The sequence below is a fragment of the Zosterops lateralis genome (assembly GCF_965231275.1).
Source record: "Zosterops lateralis genome assembly, chromosome: W".
Classification (NCBI taxonomy): domain Eukaryota; kingdom Metazoa; phylum Chordata; class Aves; order Passeriformes; family Zosteropidae; genus Zosterops; species Zosterops lateralis.
The window spans coordinates 24,211,113-24,238,874 of NC_139801.1; the positions used below are offsets into that span (position 1 = coordinate 24,211,113).

The 27,762-nt window shown below is 39.1% G+C and overlaps 1 protein-coding gene across 7 annotated transcripts; it reads right to left on the reverse strand.

Moving 5' to 3' along the window:
- Window positions 1–5,782: 5,782 nt before the first annotated feature.
- Window positions 5,783–27,422, reverse strand: LOC310922110 (heterogeneous nuclear ribonucleoprotein K). Of its 7 annotated transcripts, none has more exons than XM_083882466.1 (15): window positions 27,280–27,422; window positions 24,355–24,434; window positions 23,404–23,513; window positions 21,752–21,808; window positions 20,266–20,309; window positions 19,242–19,314; window positions 18,545–18,658; window positions 17,392–17,520; window positions 16,604–16,911; window positions 16,226–16,280; window positions 9,349–9,399; window positions 7,487–7,508; window positions 7,330–7,412; window positions 6,719–6,888; window positions 5,783–5,945 (listed from the first exon to the last, which is right to left on the reverse strand). In XM_083882466.1, the coding sequence occupies exons 2-15, from the start codon at window positions 24,401–24,403 to the stop codon at window positions 5,912–5,914; spliced, it is 1,299 nt and encodes a 432-aa protein (XP_083738592.1). In that variant the 5' UTR covers window positions 24,404–24,434; window positions 27,280–27,422; the 3' UTR covers window positions 5,783–5,911. The 7 variants fall into 7 exon arrangements, with proteins under 7 accessions (XP_083738592.1, XP_083738595.1, XP_083738596.1 ...); XM_083882469.1 differs by having other exon boundaries at window positions 23,404–23,501; window positions 27,280–27,421; XM_083882470.1 differs by lacking the exon at window positions 27,280–27,422 and adding an exon at window positions 26,999–27,116 and having other exon boundaries at window positions 5,783–5,884; window positions 23,404–23,501.
- Window positions 27,423–27,762: the final 340 nt, after the last annotated feature.

Sequence of the window (27,762 nt, forward strand, 5' to 3'; positions counted from 1 at the left end):
ACACCCTGCAAATATAACAACTCTATGGGGAGAGTCATTTGGGTTCTCGAGGACTGGCAGAGACCTTCCTCAAGATGTACTGCCTTGGGTCTTTTTGTTTTAGCAAAACAAACTATTGAGGGGTACCAAGCTAAAGTTAATAGCCAGGCTACAAAGGAAGTTGCAAGGCAGGACGATGACCCTGGGCTATACATCTTTTCCAAGGATCTAGGATATATTTTGCCAAGATGCCCCAGGTGAGAGGGCTTGTCATATGCCAGCTGGCAGGGTGGCCACAGGAGTTTCTGGTCACTTCAGCAACTATTGCATATTTTTGGAACAAATAATTCCAGGATATGGGATTGTGGAGGCAGTGGACTTGGACAGGGGAACTCCTTTTACAGGGGGATCCTTCAAAGTGATAAAAATGAAATTTAGAATGTTTATCTTGTGATGTAACAGTGAAAGGCCACCTCCGTGGCACCCCTCAGACCACCTTAAAGGCAGACCTCTGGGGCGGGAGCCCATTCCCTTCAGAGACGCTCGGCGCTGCGCCCCACCCCCCCCACCCCCAACGGCGGAGCGGGAGGGACCAGTGGAGCCGCCGGCGCTGCCGCCGACAGAGCGGGAGAGGAAAGAGCCGGCCGCCCCCCCAGGTTCGGCGCGGAGAAATCCCAGCCGCCCGCAGCTGCCGCCGACAAAGAGCAGCCCCAGCCCCCGGCCGTTCCCCCGTGCCGGGGCCGAGAGGGAGAAACCCTGGCCGCCCGCAGCCGCGGAGAAGTCCCTCCCAGCCCCGTCCGCGGCCCGAGAACCGGCGCGGGGGAACCCAGAGCCCGCGGAGCCGCCCGCCCCGACGCGGCTCCAGCCGCCAAGCAGTCGGCTGCCCAGCACAAGAGACCCCGGCCGCCCCCCCCCAAAGCCCGCATGTGGCTTAGCCCGCCCGCGGCCAGCTGCCGCTGCTGGATAACGCGTCCCCGAGCCCCCATCAGACCGCCGCCCCGTTCCAAAAGAAAGAAACTCACGCTTGCCACGTTCCAACCCCACCTCACAAGAACCGGCCCGAACCCCCGCAAACGTTGCCGCCGCTGTGAGGCAGCGTGAGACCCCCAAAACGCCATAACTGCGGCAAAACTGCCACGCGGTCATTAGAGTCTCCAGGCGCCCGCCCCGGCTGATCCCGCATGCAAATAAAGGACTCCAGGTGCATCTCGGGATACGGTTTAACACCAAAAAACCCCTCATAAAATAAAAACCAAGCAAAATTGAAACGCATAAGAACTAATGCTAAGCCATGTGGACCCTGAAGTATCAAAAGAGCTAATTTCTCCGGTTTTGCTTACTAGCTGTAAGTTAAAAAGACCAAACCAGAGGTGAGACCCCCGAAGAAAACAAAGGAAACTCAGAATTCTGGGGTTGCTCCCAGCGAGGGCGAGTTCTCCAACTCTGTTGAATTGCCTGCAGCAGAGCTGAAAAAGACCCTCCTCCTTCACGGCGCACGGGCAGCCAAAAACCCCTCGAGCAAATATTAAAAGAGCTGATCAATAAAGGCGTTTTAAGGAGATTAATATTTTCTCCGCCCATTTTTATTCATAACAAAAGGATTATGACTGCTTTGAGAATTCAATGGGACCTCCATACCCCGGGCACATTGAGAATTCAGGTCAAATAGAAAGGATGAACAGATAAATAAACACCTTTTGAAGCTGGTGACAGAAACTAAGATGCCATGGGTATGGTTTTAGTCATTAACTTTGCAAGAATAAGAGCCAAACTCTGAGGAGATACTAAATCATTCCCCTTTGAATTAATGTTTGGGATTCTTACCCTGTTAATTTTCAATGTGATGGGGAGGTGAAGATGTATATTTAAATTAGCATGTGGCCAGAATTCTCTTTTGAAATCTCTTTGACAGGAAGCCCAGTTAGCACAGACTCTGCCTTTGGACTTTGCTGTTCATAACATCCAACTAGGATGACAGAAACAGCAGTCAGGACAGCTGAACACAGGTAGACTCATCATACTCGAGTCAAGGTCTCTAAAACCCCAGAGATTTGGACTTCTCAGTAGGAGGACAAGGATGGGAGACCTTAGCTATCAGCCACGGATCATCTACAAGGACCTCTAGTGATTAGTGGGCTAATATGAATTGTCATTGTCTACTTTATGCTAAGTTGTTTCTGTGTATTCACTTGCCACACCTGGTATGGGGGCCAGATATGGAAAAGTTGGGAGGGAGTGTTTCAAATGATAATTTTTATATCATGCTGAGCACTTAAAAAAAGGTAAGTTAATGATAACAAGCGTTTATAAAGACAAATTGAGAAATAAGAAGAGGAGGGATTGATAGGAAAGATAAGTTCTAATGTCTTTACAAACAATTTCATGGGTGAGGGTATGGGTGTTAACATCTTTGAAATGGGTCTTAATGTCTCTTCCAACTTCAAGCCCCAGCTTTGTTAAAGAACCCAGACAGTCTGACTCCTAAAATAGACAAATGGGTTGTCATAAGCCTGAGTTTCTGAACTTTGGGGTAAAATGACATATTTAAGGTAGGAATATGTGGTAGGTGGTTTGGGAAGGCTGTACCTTCCTAATACATCAGCCAATGGGGAAAGGAAGAAGGCAACATGCGGCAGGGAGTTTAGGATAAAAGGAGGCTGCATCCTCGGAACCCTCGAGAGAGAAAACCCTGCAGGCATGTGCGCTGGTGGACTCTCCCTTATTTGAATAAAGTTGCAGGACTCCTGTCTCCTGTATGGACACTGGTTTTTCATAGTGTGATTTCCCACTCATAAATATTGTTATATGTGATGTATGTATAAAGTAATTCGTGCTTGGAAATTAAAGAATCTAAAACTGGAAGTTTGCAAGCTGAGACCAGGGAAAGCTGATTTGCAACTGTGAAGCACAGGCGGGCGGCTCCAAGGAAGAAATACAAAATTACAACAGAAAGGAGCTGCTGCAGTTGGAGATGAGTCGTTACCAGGGCTGGGTCAGCCGCACCTGGGTGATTTATACCTGATATGCATCTGGGATAAGACAATCAGAGTCATCATGAGTGTGCATCCCAATGCCTCAGGAATCTAATCAAGCGATAGAGGCCGAATGCAGGTTCAATCAATACCTATCCCGGGATTGGTATTGTACTTTTTATTGTGGCTTTCTGTGATCGCTTTTTGTAGCGAAATAAAATTTATTTTTGATTATTAATCTGGCTATTTCGTTTATATCAGATATTTTAATTTCAGAACATAACTTCAGACATAATCTACAGAAACATGCACATAACAGTGAATGCTGTTATAGAACCCATGCCTTAAGGGGTACATATCAAATCCAGCAGTTTCTGTACATAGCAGTCAGGCCTCTGTAAAGAATAAATTTTTTCAGTTTCTACAATCAGCATTACTAAACTATTTTTGAAGTTCAAGTGTAAGGACTATCGTGCTATCAGTATTCCCCTACATCCCTTTTCTAGCAGAAAACCCCAGCAGTCCTCCTCAACAAGCAGCTTTTTGGCCCTAAATCAGTAGGTAAAAGAGGAGTGGGGACAGAGGCATAAGATAAACCCCAAACCCACAGTTCCTTTTACAGTAGGAATCCCTTAGGCTCATCTTGAATCATAATTGCTTGGTTTTATGGAAACCTTAAAGAAAAACCAACTAAAGCTAGAGTGGTGTTTAACTTGTTTGTAAGAATAGGTTAGCTTCTTAAAAGATGCTGTTATAGAAGAGTAATGAGATGGTTTGCTCTCACAATTAAAGGATAAATAATTTGTGTATGTTAGAAGTTTTATAGATGTATAGTTATTGTGATATGTCCTCCCATAGTCCTCTTTCCCCTCCCCCTTGTACTGTTGTCACAGGATGGCCTTGGTAGTTGGGGTATTTGGGGAGGGCCGGCTTGTTACTGGGAGGTGCAGCATGGCAATACCTGACCTCCAATCAAATTTCAAGAAAGTGATCTCCACCAATGGATGGTGAAGAGGTGACTGACAGGCTTTGGGAGGGGCCAAAGTTGGCTGATGTAACACCAGGAGTATAACAGGCAGTGCAGCCATTTCAAAGATGAGCAGGTGGCTTCTGATTACAGAGACTGCCAGTGCTGCTCCTTATTCAGTCTTTTTTTGTATTTTGTTAAGGTTTAATAAACCTTTTAAATTTTAAGTGAGCATCGTTTCTTACAATGCAGAATATTAAAAAGAAAAAACAAAACAGTCTCTCATGTATTGATTTGTGCAGCTTTTTCCCTGCTAAAATATTTTAAAAACACAAACCATAGACACAGCGTATAAGTGCATAGAAAATAAATCCTGCACCCATGTTTTTTTTTTTTTTTAATTTACATTTTTGTTTGACCCTTTTTACGAGGTTGCAAATTTCTCCATTTAATTTATGTTCAGCCATTCCCAAGGAAATGCCAATTCTACTTGTATGTTTATTTATTGGGAAAACTGTGTTACCCTAGTCAATAGCAGCTTTTGGGCATTTTCTAGGTATTGATTATAGCTCTGCTAAGTACGTCATCTCTTAGCTCCTTGCCCTTTCCTATTACATTTTAAGTGTAGCTCCTTATTATGACAGGAATTATCCCATATGGTTCAAAAAGATGAGAAAAATAAAATGATCAAGACAACCCCCCGCAAAGTGAAATAATCCACTTAATCTGGATCAGTCACATTGAGATTTACGAAGTTCTTGAAATTCTTTTTTTTTGCTTTTATTTAGGAAGCAAAACTAAAATTTGTAAACTATAAATACAAATGTCAAGATATTACATGAGATATCAAGGAGTACTTTATTATTTTTTAATTTCTCACAAATATTTCCTATGAAGCTCAAGAAAGAGGGAAACCAAAGAAATTTAAAGTCTTTATAAAATGAAAATCAAGTTAGATACTGCCAATTTGTCAATTCATAAAAGTTTCTATCTGACAAAAATGAAGCTCTGAAAAGTACCAATTCATTCATTTCACTAGCTGCTATTTTTAACAATATTTGCATTAAGCAAGCTGTGTAGAACCAGGTGTATTTAATGCACTTAAATCAGTGGCATCACAGTTTTAACATATTTTTTGTCACATATATATATATATATATGTATACTGCAGAGGGCCAAAAATATGAAAAAAGGTCAAATTTCACACATTAGCATTAATAATTTTTTACTTTTTTTTCCCCCAAATAGCAAAGCCAAGCCAGTTTTCATACTGTTTCTTTAATTTGCCAGACATGAAACTCCATCTATATCAAAGAAGCAGAAGAACAAGCTTAACAGCAACTTTCATTTACAAATTTTCTTGTGGGGGGGGAGAAAGGGTGTATCTATTTTAGATATTACCTTATATATATATAAAAAAAAGTCCACTAATAATAGGTTCACTAAATTTATTTAAAAATCGTAAAATACATCTTCAAAAAGAACATTACATTCTGCACACTGCTCTCAAAGGATGCCAGGGACATGTGAACAACCAGTCCTTTCCTCCCCTTCAAAAAAAAAAAATTTAAAAAATTACAGTGTACATAAAGCAGGGTGTTCACAATAGCTACAGGAAAAAAAAAAAAAAAAAACAAAAAAAAAAACCCCACATTACAGTTTACCATCACTGGACAAAAATAAAATCCACTCTGCTGCTGTTTCGAAATTTCAGTGTTAGTCTTGTGCAACCTTTTCCTACCCCCAATATTTGTAATGAACTAAAACATTACATCTGGCGAAAAGCAGATTCCACTACACCTCAAATGCAGAACACCTATGAAGCAGAGGAATGTTGGCTATTTAAACAGAAGCAGATATTAAAAAAAAAAAAAAAAAAAAAAAAAAAAAAAAAAAAAAAAAAAGGTGCAGGACTCCTTCAGTTCTTCACTAGTCTTAGAAAAACTTTCCAGAATACTGCTTCACACTATAAAAAAGAAAAAATAATCTTGCATTAGAATCCTTCAACATCTGCATACTGCTTCACACTATAAAAGAAAAAGAAAAAAGCATGTATTAGAATGATTGACCATACATCTTGCATCAATATTTACAATGGCATTCTTAAAGATTAAAATACAAATTCCCAATACTATTTAAAGTAAATAATTTTAAAAGGTTAATGGCTAATAATTATAGGCATATAATTATTTAAAGTACATTTAAATATTAGCAATCTAAAGCCAAACATTCAAGTAAACAATAAAAAAATGCTATGATAGCCAACATGTTATTAAAGCAAAACTAAGTAAACTATGTCCAAAACTATTAATATTCAGAAGAAGAGAAAGTAATGCCAGTAAGGTGTGAAATGCTGCATAACAGCACCAATTGATTTCAACTTGTCCTGTAGAGGCATGGCCTGTGCCATATGGCAGACTGTAACTTGTTGTTGGTTATCTAAAAACAACAAAATCACTAGTCTTCCACACAGAACTAGACCAACATCCACTGAAATCTTCTATATTTTCTACAGGTTCTATATTATTACAAGTAATTTTTTTGCAGCAATTTTCACCAGAGAAATGAGAGCACTGCTTGGCCAAGGTATCTTCCATCAAGATTAGTTTTGAGGGAATTTTTATTTGTGTTAGAACAGAGAAAAGAGAATCAAGGCAGACCTACCACTAGAGAAGTTAGGTTCAATAGTTACTTAAATCCTGTCTTCTAAAAACCATATTACAGAGAAGAGCTTTAGAATGTAGTAGTAGGAAAGTCAGTTTAAAAATTACAGTAAAGACAGCATTAAGGTTCAACTTGCCTGTTCTGCAGTAAATACTGAGCATTTTGTATCTGGTCCTGCGTTCCTGTAATAGTTATTATTCGATCTTCTGAGCCTTCTAGCGGTTCATCGATTTTGATTGAAGCTCCTGACTCATGACGTATTTGTTTGATTCTCTGGCCTCCCTTTCCAATAATAGAACCTGCCAACTAGGGGAGAAAATAAAGCATTAATTTCTTGATGTAACTTTCTCTGCAAAGTACTGTTCAAATAGCTTCCATCCATTTAGTTTTAAGAGTTACAGTGGAAGCTTACTCTTTTAGAGCCTCAAAGCAGTTGCTGTAATGTATATTATTAAACACAGGTGGGATAAAGTTGGAAGAACCAAGTGTTTGTAAAAACAAGTTATATAGACCATCTCTATTATTGAATATTAACAATTTAAAAATAGTTCAGTGCAATCTCTAAAGTCAAGACAAAACAAACATCCTTAAGAATAAGCTTCCAATGATTTAGAAACACTTGTTTTATATTAAAGTACTTGTCAAGCATATCAAATACTTCTGATTTACTAACATAGCCTAAGAAAAGGCTGTGACTTTTTATTTATTTATTTAAACACAATTGGAAAGTAAGCCAGCTTCACTTACATCTTTGGGAATCGTTACTTGTGTTGTGATGATGGGTCCACCAAGATCTCCATATGAACCACGGCCCCCTGTGTAAGAATAGTCTGATTTAAACATATGCATCAAGCCTCTTACTGACTAAATGAAGTGCATGTCAAAGTTCTCTATAAAAACTTACCATATCCAGAGCCACCCTCAAACTATAAGAAAAAGAGAAAAAAAAAAAACCTTAAATAGTAAAACCAGCTGTGATTCATTAACATGTTTTCATCTCAAGTATCATACTAACTTTGAGTCTATTTTATGCAAAAATCCTAACTCACAACCTTAATCTAAGTGTCATTAAAGACAAAGTGGGGAAGAGGGCAGACCAGAAACAAGAAGGCAGGGAGGAATATCTCACAAGAACCTTTTAGCTAGCCCTGTTAAAATCTCTAAGAATAAGTCATTAAGATCCAGTCATAGCAATTTACCAAGCAACCTTATCAATTCAGTTGGTAAACAGCTCTTGATGTTGATCTACTCCCAACCCTTGAACTAAACTGGCATTCAAATCCAAAAATCGGAGTTCAGCCTTATTATTACTACCTATACAGCTCAGGAGAAATTAAAGTTTCAGTTTGGGACAAGACATTTACCTGGTAATTGTCAACCCTCCTACTCCATCTTGAGGAAAAACCAATTCAACTCTAATAACTTTATAACTTGTCTCTCCATTCAGACTATGCAACAATCCTTTGCATCTTAGAAGGGACAATCATGACACTTATTACTAGTGTTCTGCTAAAATTATAATATAATAAATCCAAATCACTGTACTGCAGCACTCCTAACTGCTTTTATTTTTAGGACTGGTACTTGATATCAAGTGCTTAATTTGATCTAATGCCTTCTGTATGCACACACACTAATTTTAATCTTCCTGTAGAAGCACAAACAGATGTGCACACTTCTCTAGAATTCAACTGATAACACTGATATAGAGGAATCTGTGTAAACTACTTGTTTGCAGAAGTTGTAATGCAATTTTTTTTTCTGAAACAAAAACCAAACACCTGTCAGCTTTTTAGAGCCACATCAAAATGGAAGCTATTCAGAAAAAGTTGTTCATCTGTTTCCAAGCAACCTGTTGTGCAATCACATTGCTTAACAATACAGACCATAACACAATATAAAAAGAGCTTATAGTGGAGTGCAAAATACAAAACAGTGAAGGACACTGCTTAGAACTTAATTCAGAGACTGATCAGAGCTGCATATTCCACACATACTCTTCTACCTATTTCTGCTGGTATTTTGCTCAGGGAATCTCTTTTTCAGGCTAACTTGTAATGAACAATCATTTTTTTTTATCCTTTCTGCTGCTTCCCCTCCCCAAACTACAAGACAGCAAATTAATTTGACAGCAGATGAGTAATTCTAACTGCAACGCTTATGTAAGCTAGGAACTAACATTTAATATTTGGTGGCACTTTGCCATCTTCTACACAGCATAAACACTTGCTGATACCCTTTGAGCTTTCCTCCCTTAAGCCTCTAAGAGTAAGAAGTTTGATAAACACAAATCAAATTGAATACTTTCAAATATATGGATAGGTAATGCACAAGTTTATCCAGAACTATAAGTAAAGAATTACTTTTAGCATTCCTCATTTGAAACAGAGGAAAGCACATCATGATGAAGTTAAAATAAAACATTTTCCTAAATAGATGCTGACAGAGCAAGAGTTACAGTGAAAGTTACAACAGAAACAGTAAAATAGGGTACAAAAGAGACAATACAACAGAAAAACTTCTCTTGGCTGTCATGCTGCATGCTTCCATTGGGGAACATTAACTGTCTGTATAGAATTCACTGTTCAGGACATAAACTGCTAATAACCTGAGTTACAATGACTACTTTAGGGATTTTTTAAAGGTGCAAGCTGCCACTAACTACATTCAATCTCAAAAAAATCCAGTTACCACTTAAACAATTCAAATTATTTTCCTCAAAAATAAACTATTAAACTAGTCAAATAAAACCATGAGCACACTCACCAACTCTGGTGGCTGCATGTCATCACAGGCATCTACATGACACTGCATCATCTTCCAGGGACAATGTAATAGAAGGAAAAGAAGAAATGAATCCAAACTAAGTCCATGTTATGGAGGCTTATAGGTAACTTGGCAAACACACACAGCAATATAGAGAAACATTTTTCTGTACTACTGAAACTACTACAAAGGCTCAAAAGTAAATAGCAGACCAGTTACAAGATTTACTCCCTTTTACTTTCACTGCTAGGGAACTGTTACTAGTCACACTTTCTTTTTTCCTTGTTTCTGTGGCGTAAACATATTTTCCTCTTACACAGAGGATGTCAGACAGTTAAGGGCAGAGCAAAACTTGAACACTTGGTTTCTTGTTTTTTGTACCTCTAAGTACTAGAACTGTAATATATAGTAAAAGATGTTACTCTCAGATACCAAACCCTTCTACTTCTCTTATGCATAAAAATAAAACAGGAAAGGCATTTAATAAAACAAGTAACTGTCAGTGATATATCTGTGTCACCAATGGGCCAAGCAGGAAGGACATAGCTTCTCATTTTTTATTATTTTCTATATACCTCATATAGCCAACGGCTAAACTAATAATTACTACTGCCTAATTATATTGGAAAACCAATTACTTTTTTAAAAAGTGTGATATATAGCATCTCTTTCCTTCAGTCTTATTTAACAAATGTTGGGGAAAAAAATCAACAAAATTATAAAAATACAATTTGGAGTATCCACTTCAAATTACTATTACAGCAAAGGCCTTTGCTGAGTTAAAACATGCAACATGACATGTATGGCACACTAAAAAAAGGATGACACCACTGATTAATTATTCTTTAAAGGAACTAAGGGACACCTCCAAATCAACTGCCCTTGTCATTTTGGGGGACTTCATCTTGCTGGATGTTAACTGGAACATCACACAGCTGGTACAGCCAGTGCCAGAAGATTCCTAAAACACCTGGATGACATCATGGTACAGGTACTAGGGGAGCCAACTAGGAAAGGAGCCTTCCTTGATTTGTTGCTCGTTAAAAGAGAGGAGCTCAAGAGTGAAGTGGCAATTGGTGGCCATCTTGGCCAGAGTGACCACAAAGCCATCAAGTTTAAAATCTCTGGTGAGAGGGAAAAAAGTGCCAGCAAAACTTCAACCCTGGACATGAGGAGAGGGGACTTCAAGCTGCTCAGGGAACAAGATCCCCTGGGAAAATGCTTTGGAAGGTGCTGGGGTCCATTAGTGCTGGTCATTTTTTAAGCACCACCTCCTAAGGGCACAGGCAATTCCCAAATGTCAGAAGTCAAGCAGGCGAGGCAGAAGGCCAGCTTGGCTGAGCAGGGATCTTTTTCTGGAGCTAAGACAAAAGAGGAAGGTGTATGCTCAGTGGAAGCAAGGTCAGGTGATATGGGAAGAATACAGAGATTCTGCTTGCCCCGGTAGGGAGAAAATTTGGGTAGCCAAAGCTCAACCGGAATTGAAGCTGCCAGAACTGTGGGGGACAATAAAGTTTTTAAAAAAATATATCAGTAACAAAAAAGAGACCATAAATAACATAGGCCTGTTAAAGGATGAAGATGGCCACCTCATAGAGACAAGGCAAACATTTTTAAAGCATTCTTTGCCTCTGTCTTCAACTTGGATGACAGACCAAGGAGGTCTCAGTGCCCTGAGCTGGAGGACTGTGACTGCAAGAATGATCGACTCCCAGCTGACCCTGAAGTTGAGCAGGATCTGCTGCTCCAGGTGCATCCCTATAAATCTATGGTGCCTGATGGGATTCATCCAAGAGTACCCAAAAAGCTGGCTGATGTCATTGCGAGACTACTCTCAGTGATTTTTGAACGATCTTGAGAAACTGGAGAGGTCCCAGCTGACTGGAAGTTGTCAAAGGTTGTCCAAATTTTCAAGGGCAAGAATGACCATGGAAACTACAGATCTGTCAGTCTCACTTCAGTGCCTGGTTAAGTTATGGAGAAGATTATCCTGGGAGTTACTGAAAAACACCTGATAGATAATGACTGCATTGCAGTCATTGGTCACAGCCAGCATAGCTTCATGAGGTGAAGGTCCTGCTTGACAAACTTGATTTCTTTTTATGACAAGGTAACCCACCCACTTGATCAAGGGAAGCCAGTTGATGTGATCATTTTGGATTTCAGTAAAGCTTTCAATACTGTCTCTCCCAGGATCCTTCTGGATGAAATATCCAGCACACAGCTGGATAACCATTACATGCAATGGGTGAATAACTGGCTCATGGGTCAGGCAAAAAGGGTTATAGTGAATTGGGTGACATCAGACTGGTGACCTGCCACTAGTGGGGTTCCACAGGGCTCCATTTTAGGGCCAGTTCTCTTTAACATCTTCATAAATGACTTGGACACAAGATTCAAAGGTATACCAAGTAACTTTGCCAACAACACTAAACTGGGAGGAGCTATTGACTCCTTTAAAACCAGGCCCTGCAGAGAGACCTTGACAAATTAGAGGGCTGGGCAATCACCAACCATTTTAAGTACAACAAGAGAAAGTGCTGGATTCTGCACTTGGGATGGGACAACCTTGAATGTAAAGACTGGGGAAAGAGATGTTGGAAAGCAGTGCCACATAAAGGGACTTGGGGGTCCTGCTCAATGGCATGTTTAACAGACGCAGCAGTGCCCTGGCAGCCAGGAAGGCCAATTGGGTCCTGGGGTGCATGAGGCCCAGCATCACCACCCAGTCAAGGGAGGTGATTATCTTGCTCTGCTCTGCACTGGAGAGGCTTCGCCTTGAGTCCTGCGTGCAGTTTTGGGTGCCAGACTGGAAGAAAGATATTAAACTATTAGAGAGCATCCAAAGGCAGACTATGAAGATGATGAAGGGCCTTGAGGGGAAGCCGTATGAGGAGCAGCTGAGGGCATGGGAGAAGGGAAGACTGAGGTGATACCTCATTGCAGTCTACATCTTCCTAAAAAGGGGAAGAGGAGGGGCAGCACTGATCTCTTCTCTGGTGACCAGTGACAGGACCCGAGAAAACAGCACGAAGCTGTGTCAGGGGAAGATACCAGGAAAAGTTCTTCACCCAGAGGGTGGTCGGGCACTAGAAGCCAGGGCACTGGTCACAGCCCCAAGGCTGCCAGAGCTCAAGGAATGTTTGGACAATGCTCTCAGACACAGGGTGGGATTTTTGGGGTGTCCTGTGCAGAGCCAGGAGTTGGACTCAATGATCGTTGTGGGTCCCTTTTAACTCAGGATATTCTGTGATTTTAGGAAAATATAAGTGATCCTTTAAAAATGGTTCCTAAAATATTAGGTGCATACAATTTTCCTCTCTACAGACTCATTTGTGCTAGTTACTACAGGCAACCAATGCAAATGAAAACAAAACCAAATACAACACTGACTGGCTGAGACAAAATGATTAGTATGATAAAGAATTTATTGCCTTTTGCATGCAATTGAAAAATACGCATGCAATACTAACTGATGGGAAATTCCTTGGCCCAGAAGAGTGAAAATTGAAATCTTGTTAATTTTAGTATTTATGTAGATGTGTCAAACATCTTTTCTTCACTCTTTTTTTTTTTTACATGCTCCTTAACATCAAGTCTCTTAAAACATGATGTCTAATATTTTTTAGGGTATGTACCTTTATTGAAGTGCTAATACAGACACATGTATATATATATACACACACATAAATATAATGATTTAGCAGTAGGAATCATTTGAATGAGGAAAACCATATGAGATATCTGAGCATACACTACAACAGACACTGATTTAGCTTGTTTGACTCCAATTTAAAAATACTTTGAAAGCATTAGGCATCAGCAATTATAATAAAAAAGGGGAAGAGGAGGGTTAAACAGCTTTATATATACTTCTCCACCTTATTTTTTCCCTGGTATGTTTTTGTGCATTTGTATATCTAAAGCACCCATGGGGATGGGGGTGTAAAAAAAGATAGCAATGAATTTGTGTTTTCTCAGCTATGAAAATAGCTGTCATGGTCCATAGGCATTTGATTTGGACTACTTACATCATAAAATACATACCATTGTAAATAAGAGAAACAATGCATGTATGATTTTCAGTAAAATGCTTCAGAATAAATTATATATATATACAAACACATAATTATTTTTTCCTCCCATCTTCAAATTTACAAGACTGTCAGTCTTGTAACATCTCAGAAAAGTCAAGTTTCACCATCTAGTCTTTGTTCACCATCTTACAAGTCTGAACTTTCTCCCTTTTAGAGAAGAGATCTGGCAGAAAATGAGGATTTCTGTAGATTCAAGATCTCCAAGATGTTGGTCTGAAGAGACTCTATTCTTGCCTTTTAATGTATTTATGTAAAATGGCAGTCCTGCTCTCTGCAAGTAGCCTTTCCCATGCATTACTTCACAAACCACAATGATGTTGGTTTACTCTAAATGTTTCACTACAGAATGGTTTCTATGTGAAATGTATAGTAGCTCAAGATCATATATTTCTGGTATGACACTTTCAGCTTTACCCTCACAATCCATGGAAAGACTTCTCATGTGCTTATACAATTAAGGATACTGGTGTAGGAGCATCCATGAACGGCAGGGAGAAGGAACTCTGCAGACCTGAGATATTCTAGAAACATGTGGTTTTATTGCAAGGGTCGTGGGTAAAAAGGGCCTGCCTTCAGCCACCAGCCTTGGCTGAAGGGAAGCCCCAAAGAGAGAGAGAGAGAGGGTATGAGGTAAGGGAGGTAAAAAAGCTAAGAAGGGTAAGAGGGGTAAGAGAGAGGTAAGAGCAAGAGGTAAGAGAGGTAGAAGAGCAAGAGCAAAGTCAGAGTAAGAGCGAGGGAGCAGTAAGAGAGCTAGGACCTTGTTACAATACATCATATCTCCTTTTGCATTGAATATTCTAATTTACAGTGACAACCGGCGCAAGACACAAAACCTACAAACTTTGCCTACAGCCTATAAGAACTACTATATTACCATATCATCCTATATTCTAAACTCTAAAGACTATTTTTCTTATCTACTTTTTCCCTGATGCCTTGGCAGGGTGAAGAGGGGCTACATTCTTGGGTCCTTTTGTTTTCTGTCCTTCAACCTAACTCCAGCTAATCACCGTCTTCCTGCCTGCCATGCCTACATTTCAAAGCTGGCTTTCATTTCTATTTCACTCACAGGTTTTACATCTCCAGTATTTCTTACTAGGCAATCATATTCGCAAGTCCTTCCTGTCCCATCTTTCCCAACAACTGGGATTATGGCTAACCAAAACTAGACATTAAATAAGATCTGTGTCAGAAAGCAGTCCTCATTGTAGGCTGTCTATGAAACTCATGCATAAAGTAGCCAAAGCCATGAGCAGCTCCACTGTGAAGAGGAAATAGAATTGCTTTTCAGAACATGGAAAACGAGCAGAGATGACTTCTATTTATTTGTAGAATCTCATGTCGAGAAAGTCAAGGTCAACCTGATCAAAGTCAGACTAGAGTTGAAACAGATTTTTCTATTCTAAATGGAATGGAACAGAACTAGAACACACTACTGCCCAAGCTGAAAACTGTGCTCAACCACATACCCAAGGAAGGGTAGATTGCTCTGTTTATATGCCCTGACATTGGTTTTACCAGATGCAAATAAGAAAACACAAAACCTGAGCTTTGAAAACATGAAAATACAAATAAGTGACCTTAGAGGTCTAGTTCATGACTCCTAGTTTCTTAAGATCCCGAGTAGCATAGACAACTTGCTGGTTTTTATATTGTGGGTTTGTTTACTTCTTTTCGGGAGGGTGGGGTGGTCTGGTTTTAGTAATTTTAAATGCAAGTCTTTCATTTTAATATTTCTGCTAGGCTTCTGGTGCCTCAATTTCGACATTCTTTCAATATGTACTTCCAGTATGTGTCACTGGAAGTAATTGTCTCTTCCTCCCAGGAAGCATCAATGTGTAAATCTCATTTAGGTACCCCATTTCATAGCTCCTCTACTTTCTCTTCCATTTATTTAAAATAAAATAATCTCATCTAACCCATCATCTTAAAGAATGTGCCAAACAGAGCCAGAGGAGGAGAAAAAAAAAAAAAAAAAAAAGAAGAGAGATTGTTAGCCAGAGGTTTACCTCCCAGATACCTAGAATTTCTCTTCCCAGGAATAAGGATACAATAAATGACTACCAGGAAGTCATATTTCAGAGCACAACATGGAAGAATATCTTAAAGCATTTTTTAATTCTCCCCATTCCCAACATGGCTGAAATTGATCTAATTTCATTTAAAATTCATCTTATCAGTGGTCCTGGCTCTGAAACATTTGAAATTATAGTAATTTTTTTTCAGACATAAATCGACATAAAGAACTGAATTGAAAAAGCAATTATCTGCCAGGCCAACTAGAGCCCTTTAAAGATATTATCCATGTTCTCTTAAATTTTGTTAACATGTGTTGGAAAACATTGTTCTGACATGCTTTCTTAATCTGAACAGCCTCCCAATTTCTATTTCTGTCACCCTGATTTACAAGAAACAGTCTACAAGAAGGTCTGTGTAATAAAACCTGCAGGGACTGTGCTCTACAAAACTTTCTATTCCATTGTTGATGGTAGGCAGGGAAAAACAACCAACCTAAAAAAAAAAAAATCCCACAAACCAAAACCACACAGCAGATCACATCCCAAATACTCTTTACACCCCAAACAGTTGTATTTTTGGGGAGACCATTTGTATGGCCAAAACATTTTGCAGATATCAAAGTTTATCACAAGCATACCTTCCAGACTTAAATGTATGTATTCAAGAAGTTTCCTCAAAGTGCTAACTGTATTTACTAAACAAAAAAAAAAAAAAAAAAAAAAAAAAAAAAAAAAAAAAAAAAAAAAAATTTAACCTCCTACCATTCCATCATAACGGTCTCCAGGTCTACCTCTTCGGTCATAAGACATAAGATCTCTAAAATGAGAAAAAGCAGCTGCACATGACTCATGTTATGAACTAGTTTATATATTCTAATTCAAGTTTTAACAATTTGCACACAATTATGAATTTCTGAATGTTTTAGTCTAGTTCTGAATGACATAAAGTTACAGAACTACTAGTCCCGATAATACTGCAGAAATAATTAAATTCAAATGCTTTTTAAAATTTTCTGATACAATACACACTCAATCCTGCATAATCACTACCAACATGGAGTATGAAACAAGTCCTCGAAACATGAGCACAATTCAGTAAATGTTACTCAACTTGTACTATGCATTTATGCAACAGCTTACCCGCCACGAGGAGGTGGTGGAGGAGGAAGAGGAAGATTACGAGCTCTGCTGCCACCTCTGCCACCACGGCCTGGTGGCGGTGGTGGAGGTCCTCTGCGAGGGCTCATATCATCATAATCTCTTCTTGATGGAGGCATAGGTCGTCCGCCACGACCAGGAGGCATTCGATCAAAGCCTCCTCTTCCACGCATGGGAAAGCCTACTGGACGTCCCCTTCTATCATCAAACATCATTGTGAAGCCACCATAGTCATATGTTTCATCATAGAAATTTGGATCATAAGGCTGGGCCCGTCCTTTAATTGGAGACTAAGACACACACAAAAATAAAAACACCACCGCTCCCACAAGTTAGCACTGATACAACCATATTTTATTAAATTAATATATTAAATATATAAATATGAATCTATAGATGCTGAACATGTTCTTTATTTCACAATACTCATAAGCAAGGCAGGGGTAGTGATATGCTTCCTGAGAGCATGTGATAGAGAAATTGCTGTTATCAATGGGTGGCACATACATTGGTCTCACTTCCTCTCCAATTTAAATTTTCTTATTGTATGGATATGTAAAGCATGACTAATTCCCTTGGTACCAAAAATGTCTTTCTCCAATAAGGTACACTCCAACTCTAGCAAGCAGGAATAATTTCAAAGGGTGCTAACAGTCCAACACTTGTTACTGGAGAATAGGCACTGAATTAAAAACAGAAATACAATTTTCCAGCCAAATCATCCTGACTTTCATGAATACAAATGAAAGAATAAGTTTAAGACACATTACCTCAGAGATAAGATCCAAGATAATCTTGATACATTCCACAACTCTATCAGGTTTTCCACCAATAAGCACCACTCTATCAGTGGAATGAGGACAACATTCTTGAAAGAGCTTAATGGTGGTTTGAGTGTTCTGTTGAATAGAAGAAAAGCAACCCCCAAAATCTTCAAATAGAAGTATTTTAAATAATTTTATAAACTTATTGAAAACAAAATGGGTAAGACACACTGAAACATTTTAAAAGAAACAGTCAAACCAAATCATTCAACTTCTGATCACTTTAAGTGAATGTTTGGCTTCCGAGTACTTACAACAAATTTAATCTCAAAATATTATATTTTTAATACCTGCAATGACATCAGTTTGTATGAAATGCTAGCAAAAAATTTAGATGTTTGAAATCTTTCAGCTATGGCTCATCTACATGGTTATTTACTCAAATACAAGCAAAAGGACCACATTCATTATATGCTTACAGGTTATATAAGCCTTCATATTTCATAAAAACATGCTTTGGAGGCAAGACAGCAATGTTGCTAGGATTATGTCTATTCATCTTGCCTTCCTCTCATTCCACACAAATAGTAACTTATGCCTAAACTGACCTGGAATTGCCTTTGATGCAATGTGAGGAAAGGACAGAAAAGAACATTCTAGATTGATAGAGACCACTAGCTTTTTAAAACAAAACCTCATTCCTTCACAAAGGAAAGTGGCCTTTAAGGTAGTGAAACTTAAAAACCCCAAAAACTAAACAAGCAAAACCCTAAGAAAACCCCACCTTACTTTTTAATAACAATATTCAAACATCTATTAAATCAGCATTAAAGACTTTATGGAGATCCATCCAAGCTAAATAGTTTTCTATGTCCAACACCATCGATATAGCTTATTCAGCAGTTCCTTCCAGAAGGTGAGATGAATGGCATTTTGATTTTAAAAAGTATCCTTTATTTATAAAGACTATTCTACTGCTAATATGCTTAAAAGCTTTATAAGTAGTTCTGGGCTCTATCACCAACAGCTGCTTCATGTATGAAATATGTTCTTAAGGATCATAGATCACAGATGAAGCTTACACTCACAGCATATGAACACAAAAAATTAATTTGTTTATAGAATAAAAGCAGAATCTGAAAATAATAGGAAACAGTACCTCTCTGAGTTCTTTGATTTTAGCACCCTTGACACCAATAATTCCTCCTGCTAGACTTTGGTGAATTAGAAGTCTTAATTCACAGTCAAAGTCACTACCTTTGTAGTGCTGGTACTGTAAGATGCATACAAGAATAAAATATTAGTCAGAGGAAAAAATAATTGAAAAATCCAAATACTAATTTTGATTTTCTTTGTTAAGATTTTTCTCCAAACAGCATGGTATGACTTAATTTACTATTGATCTGTAATACTGTATTTGCTATTAAAAAAAAAATCACATATTTTAAAGTAATTTGCCTCAACACAAGGTGATGTCAAATGAGCTTTCTTTATTTCTTTTATTATTATTGCTGTTGTACAGAATTTTAATATATCCAACAGTGCAAAACACGATTACAAAGCAAAGGCAGAATAGAAATTGCAACAGAGCTACTTCAAATTGGGAACTAGTCAGGAAACAGGTGGTTTGAAGGGAAGGAGGCTGTTCCAAATATTAATTTTCTAAGAAGAAATTTTCTGTCCCCTATTAAAAAAAGCCAACACATACATTGAGAACTATAGGTCTTCTTTCAAAAAAAGGCTGGGTTTTACTTTCTAATTTAATATATTAAAAATAGGACACAATCATCTAGAATTGTTTTGTTTTAAAATCTAAATTTATACCTCTGAAAAGGAAACAAACCTAAGAGACATACCTCTTCCAAAGTAGGGATAATCTTCTTCAAGATTTCTCCAATTGTCTCTGTATCTGCACTTATACTCAAGATACTGTTAAGAGGCCATAGTGTCAGAAAACATAGAGAAGGTGGAAAGTAGCAGAAATAAGTTTAGTATTCATAATCATACACAAAATTCTAACAAGACTGACTACACAGAAGACCTTACAATTAATATTCCCCATTTAAAGTAAACATGTTCACTGGATTTACAACACATGCATCTTTGTTTATGTCCAATATATATATGCATGATGAATATAAGAGTTTAAGGCTAGGTAGGTCTTGCAGAGAGCGCAAGAGAACCCATGAGAGCTTTTGGAAGGGCTCAGACACATTAACCAGGCAAGAAATCGATGCAAAACTTAAAGTGAGTGAATATTCATTTTCCCCACCAGCACTAATTTAGTATACCCTTACCATTACACTGGTAAAACTAGCACACCTTTTTGTAGAAAAGGTGGAGATATGTAAGTAGTCAACATAGCTGGAGTAAGGTTGAGACACCAATTAGAAATTAGATTACTAATAGGCTCTGCAAAAAATGGAATATAAATACAAGGGGGAAAACCCCAAAACAAAAAAAACCAACCTCACAAACAAACAAACAAAAAAAAATGTAACACAAATGAGAAGTGAAGAGAAGTGAACTAGAGTTAGTATTTCAGCAGAAATAATTATGAACGGACAATGCTGGGGGGGGAGAAAGGTGGGCCACAAAGACCAGAGCAAGAGACTCCTGAAACAATTTCATTTATAATACAGTAAATATACAACACTTGAAGCTGTGCTCTTTCCATTGAAATAAAATTAGTGGATTGTTTGGGTGGCCAACTCACGTAAAAGTTCAGTGACAAAAAGACTTAATGGGGAAAATAAGACAGAAATTTAAAAAAAAACAATACACCGTCTATAAGGGGATACTATTTATATCAAAGGCAGGTAATAAAATACATTTCTCTCTTTCTAATCAGGCAGTGAGGCATAAACTGTTGGGACATACCGCTCGGGGCCACTGCTGTCTGGGACTGAAACACTTGCATTGTACTGCATTGGTCATTGGCGTTCGTGGATGTTGGCATTGGGCATGGGTATTCAATCAGAAGTTGTCAAGTATGGCACCCGTTTGGCAACAAGCACATTTTTGGGCATAGCCAACCAGGGTTTTCACATGGGCGTTCAGGGGCGGATGGGCCAACGTCATGGTGGGCAACGCAGGGGCAAGTCGATCCAGTACATGGGCAACGGAGATATATGGCCAAAAAAACAAGGAGAGGGAAAAGGGGGAAAAGCAATAAATTTTAATTTAATACAAACTATACTTATTACTATCAGTTAATGAAGCAAGTGTAAGTTGTTTTGAAGACTAACACAATAATGGGTTGCGACATCAACTGTGGCTTAACAGTATGGATCTTCACAAGTTACGTTATCTGACTAAACTACATTTTACTTTTAACAATGATGTTTCAGTAGCAGGCTGGCTCATGAATGTAGACACAAAAACTGTTGAGATTCATAATACTGAAACTTTGGGCAAGTTGGGAAAGTTAGTATTCCAGACCAGTTAAATTATCTGGAGTAAGGTGATGTGTTTATTTACTTAAAACAAACAAACAAAAACACAAGCTGCCAAAGTTTCTTTGCATGATTCCTGACCATTTCAGCTTAATCCTCAATTCTAGTTGCAATAGTTTGTGAACTTAGATGGAACTGATTCTGTGATGATATATTAGCAAATATTGTGTTGAACACAGTCTTGCTTGAAAAGAATTGTAGCTGATCCTAAGTACAGGAGTGTAAACAAATGGAATTTAAGAAGCATTGCCAAGTTTTATAAATACATAACATTTACCTTGAATGTGTGTCTAATAACAAGTCGTACCGCATAAAAAATTAATAAGTAAATAAGTCATGACCATTTAAAAATGCTCCCAAGTAAAATAAAATGTTTCTTTACTGCTCTATACCTGTATCTAAATCATGTAGCCTTAACATCAATGTTCTTGTGCTTTATGTCCACACTGTTAAAGCAAAAACAGATGGACCATTATGTTTTGGGGTTTTTTTTTAAAGGAAGTTCAAGAATTCTTTTATTGCTGGGTTAAGCCAGTCACAAGAGATAGTTTTCAATAGCGCTATAATGGATTCACATATATGGGAAATGGTATAGTTACAGCTTTTAAGTTTTGCTAATATTTCTAATTAGAGATGTTAACTCATTTAAGTGTGTAATTTAGAGGAACACTGTTTGAAAGCAAAGAGGTTTAAAACAAATCTCTCCTCCCAAATAACTTGAGCTGGGCTTCAATTAAAAACACAAATTGAAAAACTAAGTTATCTTCTCCAACAATCATTATAAGTAGCTTATTAGATTACTGCTGTCTAGGTTTGAATTTCTCAATTTCTAGAGATGTATGCAATCAAGTTTTCAATGCGGTGCCCTGGAAGAATTGGTGTTAAATTAATTCAAACTCATGTATACTCACATCTGTACGAAGTGCTTTAATATTTTTGCCACCTTTTCCAATCACTGCTCCAGCATTCTGGAAAATAGTTTTTAGAAGTTACATTAGGCTAAAAACAGCACAGACTTTTTTTGAACCGAAGACTAAGAACAATGAATCTATTTCTGCATTATCTTGTGGGATGCATTTAAGGGTGGGGTGAAGCTTGTTTCCTTTTGAAAGGTTCAAATTAAAGAAAAACAAACTGACATGGGTTTACCATGGGGAAAAAAAGGTTAAAAAAATATCAATGCAGAGATAAAAATACTCAGCAATATTTTTTCAATTTCAAATTAAAGTTTCTAGGCAATTCCACCTGTATTCTCATAGAATCTTAGGTGGACAAGCAGATGAATAAAAAACTGGTTGGATGATTGGTAATAGTTAATGGATCTTATTGCACCTAGAGGCTGGTAAGAAGTGGGGTACCAAAGAGGTCTATCCTGGGATCATTCTGTGTTAAACATCCTGGGATGTTTAACACAGAATCATTTGAGTTGGAAGGGACCTTAAAGATTATCTAGTTCCAATCTCCCCCATGGACAGGAATGCCACTTTGCTAGATCAGGTTGCTCAGGGCCCCAACCATCTCATAGTTAGAATATGACTGAAAAGATAATTTATGGGATTCCATGCATGTTATATAGGTCAACAACTTTGCTAGTTTATTTGACCACTTTTTTAATGTTTGCAAATTTCACTTTCTCACTCCAAACATTTGAGCAAATGTTACTTTTGATTGAAGCCTATGTAACTCAACTGACCACTCAGGTAGGTACAGTCTGAAGAATGTAAAACCAATATAAATAATTGCTAATTTCCAGTTGCTAAAATCAACAGGAATAAACTCAAGATATTCAAGAAGGGACATTGTAAAACTAATTTTTTACCAGGCTATTTCAAGAACTACGTGCAAAATTATTGCTTTTACTATGCAGTTTATACATGATGCTAACACCACCACAAATATTTTGCAGCACTCCCCATAACTTGACTATTCATTAGAAATGCCATGTAGAGTTAAGGCAACATTCCTCTACCCTAAGACAAAAGACTGAGTTACTTCAGACAGCACAAACATCTGCATCAACTGGAAATACTAAGGAAGATTCATAGATAGCAGTTTCACTGTGACAATTCATACTACTCAATGAAGCAATTGCAATCCATGAAACATTACTCCCTTATTTCCTACTGTTGATATATATAGATTTATTAAATCTGGAGAAATTACTAAAATCTTGAGGAAGTCCTCATCTTGCCTCATATTTAATTTACAATTATAAGCTGATCATTCTCTAAACTGCTTGCTTTCTAAAGACTAATACACAGTCATTCCTCTGGAAACAATTATGTTCTACTCAAACATGAGAAGTGACTCATAATTTCTGTCTATTTTTTCAATGAGTACATTTTTTAAAAATCAAAGTCCCATAGATTGTTAGACTCATCTTTGGAAAAAACTATTGAAGATTGCAATACACTTCTACTATCATTCATGCACACTTACAAATATTCCTAAATAAATTTTAAATAAAGCACAAGTTGTTTCTAAATATACACCACAACATACACTGCCACCACTGTCTTAAGCAATGGTATAAAGCAGGAACATAGCAATACTAAAAGCATACTTTGCTTTGAAGCAAAATGCGCAATTCGACCATCTCATCTGTATTCCGAGACCTTTTGAAGGCCTGTTCTTCTTCCATATCTTCTGCAGGACGTTTGCCTGTAGACAGGTCCATAGGGGGAAAACATAAATATATATTTAACTTTCTAAGTCATGATAAAACTGGATATCAAGTTATGCGCTGTATTCCTAGTGAAGTATTCCCTCCCATTAGCCCAATGCTAACTTCTGACATCTACCCTGAGCATCTATAGCACAGAAACAGGTTTTTACTTCATCAGTCTATATATCAATTAATAAGTGAAGACTAATTCAAATCTATAAACTATAGTTGAAATGAGAATTTTGCAAACTTTGTGAAAAAATAACACTGCTTACAACAGTGCTGCATCATCTACTTAGTATTTCTTTTACAACTGGGAAAACCTTAAACCACAAAAGATTAAAAGTAGCTTGTCCAATACTGAAATACTGGTGAAACAGTAGGAAAGCAGTATTTCAAATCGCTTTAAAAAACTGGCCTGAATCAACACTAATGCTCTAACTCTTCTTCACTAATTATGTCCGAAAGGTATTTCATTTAGCTAATATTGCGATATTTCACGTATATATACATTCCTTCACAACTGCAATAAATTAAATACAGTAATAGATATGCCTAACAGTATCTTTACGTGATCACATTGTCCATACAAGTATTGAGCATTTAGCTATCAAATATTTTCAAATATTTACTTATAACTTTTAGTTACTTATGCCATGACTAAAATACTCCCAAAGAAAAATTATATATTCATGATACAAAAATCATGTAAAACCACATGGGACATTTAAAAATTAAAATATTAAATAAAGCATTTGATACAGTTAAAGCATTCCAAAGTAGTTAGAAACACTGTGACTCAAAAAGTTTCCTTCCCCCCAAAATAAAACAGCCCTTTAAAAGATTTACCATTTGTCTCTGTGTTGGTAAAGGTCTCCTCCTGTTGTTCAGTCTCCATTACTTTTTATTCTTCACAGTGAAGGTAAAACCTGTTGCAGAATAAAAAAGAGCTAGTACATTATTTTGTGGGGGAAAAGGCTAATTGTATATGATATTAATGGGAAAAGCAAGAAGAAATGTCTGCTTTTAGAATTTACCAGTTTTATATATACTTGCAGAGCAAAACTCAAGTGTTCTGGGCAGGATCAAAACCCTACTGCTTCAGAAGCCTATGAAAACAGCATAGATCAGGCTCTGTTCACTTACAGGTCTGATTCTTGCTACAACTGAAAATGGGGGTTTGCCCTGAGATTTTGCTGCAAAGCTTTTCTTTATAAATGAAAAAACAAGGCCAAACACATCACTAAGAGGAGAAATAATCAAGTACAAAAGCCTACAGATACACAATTACACTCTGAATTATTCCAACCTTGCTCATTTTCAAGCATTTGCTAGTTTTAAGCAATCACATTTATTGATAATGATTTTCAGCTATTTAAAGTGAATAATTATCTGGTTCCTACTTTTAGGATGTTATATCATATCTTGAATTTCCTTTTTAGAAGACTCTATGTTTCAATCTGCTAATGGTTTAGTTCTAAACTTAGACTAATCAATTTAGACAAAAAGTTATCAAATTAATGTTGGTGATTAGAATAAGTTTTTTATCAACTTACTAACATGCCTTCCATTCAATATAACAGATGAACAAAACATTACACACAAGCCACACTTGAAAAATTCTGTTAAAAATAGCACACTATGATGTATAACCTCTGCATACATGTATGAAGAACCTCAAAGCAGACAAATTTTTTTGACCTTGTGAAACAGGTTCCTCTTACAAGATCTATTTTTGCTAAGTCCACATAAGAATACTTGTAAAACAAATTAGAAGTCCAGGCAGAGTAATTTTGCACCTTAAAAAAAAAAAATTAAATTGTACAGATAGCCAAACAAAGAACGCTATTTTCCCTCCTTTGGATTTTATTGCTCAATTTTTATAGCCTGAACAAACGGTTGATACACATATCCACGAAGAAAAAGTGAGGTATGTTTAATTTTTTAAGCATCCTTTTACTCATCCGTTAATTTGTAAATTACCCTGTTTTTGCAGGCTAACAGTAAGCACTGCCGGTAGGCATGCACTCTTTTACAGTCGCTGCTGAGACACCACCTTCCCAGCACATGCTAGTATTTCCAGGCCCCTAATTGAGCTAATAGAAAAAGCATCGCCTAAAGAATAGCCAAGTCTCAAAACAGACACTACTAGAACGCAGGGATGGGGGCAGGAAGAAATTTCACCAGGTTCAAATAGCTAACCCTTCCAGATCCTAGTCTATTTACGACCCTCCCAAAAATTCTAGAGCTGCAGGGGGAAGAAATGTAACATACTGTTCAGGACAAGATGCTCTCGACTAGTTGCTGTGCTCTTTTTGTGCAAATCGAGTTTGGAGGATTAAATTGGCTAATGCAACATTTAAAAAAAACATCGAAATAAAGCAGTCACGGACATGAGTAGAGGGCTGGGAAATGTCGGTGTCTCTACCCCGCTCCCTCCGGAACTAAGGGCCCTTCCCGCCTGGACGCCTCCCGCAGCCCACAAGCCAGTTTGCTCGGGCTGACGTTCACCTTTACCCCTCGCACAGCTTCTAAAACCAGCCAGCCGCCGAGCGCTCGAAATCCCAGCTCACTCCCTAGGTGGGAGGGGGAAAGGCGCCGTTACATAACCCCCACGGTCCGAGATCCACCTCCGCGGTGGCAGGGACCAGCAGAAATGGCGGCCGCTGTGATAGCGCCTATCCACTGCTAGGCGGAACCGTGAGCCGAAAAACCACCACCACGCGGTCACAAGATTTCCCCCACTCTGACCAGAGAGACACAAAGGAAGCACTCAGAGGCCCTCACCCCAGCTCAAGCAGGGCCAACAAGGTACAACAGCCCCGCCACGAGAACTCTGGCATAGCCCCTAAAAGCAGGCTCTGCTGCAGAACGCTCCCCAATCGTTTTGACACGGCTGCTTCCGCACAGGCCACAAGAAAGTGCCCTCACTCGTCTTCCTCTCTGCCCACCATAATTACCAAAAACTCACCCCATCCAGTTACCCAGGGTAGGCGCCAGAAAGGGGCGGCGACCGCCCCCCCCCCCCACCCAGCCTTAGCACGCACCCGCTAGTGCGACCAGCCTCCACCACATCGCCACTCCGGGAGCGGCACCAGTTGGGCCGCCGTGCTCGCACTATGGCCACCAAAGCACGACTGCTGCCGGCATGGACACAAATAATCCTTTTCGCCCTTCCCTTAGGATAGATGGGGCCCTTTGGGTCTGCAGGTTGCGCAAAACCACTCCACATTAGCTAAAGAGTCATCACCCCCGGCCCCCTCCTTCTCTAAGCAGCAGTCCCCAGACCTACCAAATTCCGCCGCCCCGCGCTGTCCCTGTAAGAGTCCAAGAAAATCCTGGGGCCCAGCGGCGACAGGCCTCCCGTGTTTTTGTGTCACACAACAGGGTCGGGAAGGGTGCGATCAACGGCTTCATTTCCTTCAACCCGGCTTAACCCATCCCCCTTACCCCACCCCCGGTGCAAGCAACACCCCGTCCGAACCGCGCTTACCTGCACCCACCACCTACGGGAGAGAAAGGTGAGGAGCTCCTACTACCAACACACACATCCACCAAGACCGCCAGATGACTGGACCAACCACCTACTCTCCTCCCCCCGTGGGGAACCCACTGCGGCCCCGTTGGGTAAGACAGCTGCCCATCAGGGTAGGGATGGCCTCTAGTTCGCCCCGCCCTCCGTGTAGAGCACGGCGAGACAGGCCTAAGTATCACGAGGAGAGGAGCACTTATCCATCCTGCACCGCCGCAGTGTGCCTAGGTTGTTTGTTTTACCTGCCTGATGGGGGCCACGAGAAGAGCAGCAGGAACAGTGGAGACAATAGAAGGCAGTAAAGGAGAGCGAGCTCAGAGGTTTTTTGAAAAAAATGGCGTCTGCGAAAACTCCGTCTTGTGCTTGTTCCCTAGCACTGGAGGAGGCGGGGCAGTGTTCTTGCGATGCTTAAAGCCGCGCGTGGCGCCACGCCTCCTATTGGCTGTTGAGTTGCGCGGTGTTTTTGGGAGTTCTGTACAGAAAGCAGGTGTATTCTCGTCTTTCTTCCCCCCTACAACTCAGGTGATGGGAAGTAGACTGCCCTGTTGGTTTTGCCCGCTCGCTCGTTCGGCACCGCCCCTGCCTCAGATAAGTGTATGGGGTGGCTTGGCTGAGGGTAGGGTGTGGGGAAAGTGGCTTGGGTTCTGGTCGGCCTGTTTGAGCAGTAGGGAGGCATGTGTTGTCCTTAATGTGACTCTAGTGGGGCGGGCCATCTCGTTTTAGCG

What these genes read in the sequence shown, in the direction of transcription:
- LOC310922110 (XM_083882466.1), bottom strand. Translation starts at nt 24,403, where the DNA reads ATGGAGACTGAACAACAGGAGGAGACCTTTACCAACACAGAGACAAAT. An exon ending in GACAGCAGTGGCCCCGAGCG is followed by an intron (nt 19,315 to 20,265) that starts GTATGTCCCAAC and finishes GCCTCTTAACAG; the next exon opens with TATCTTGAGTATAAGTGCAG. An exon ending in TGAGGGTGGCTCTGGATATG is followed by an intron (nt 7,413 to 7,486) that starts GTAAGTTTTTAT and finishes TGTTTAAATCAG; the next exon opens with ACTATTCTTACACAGGGGGC.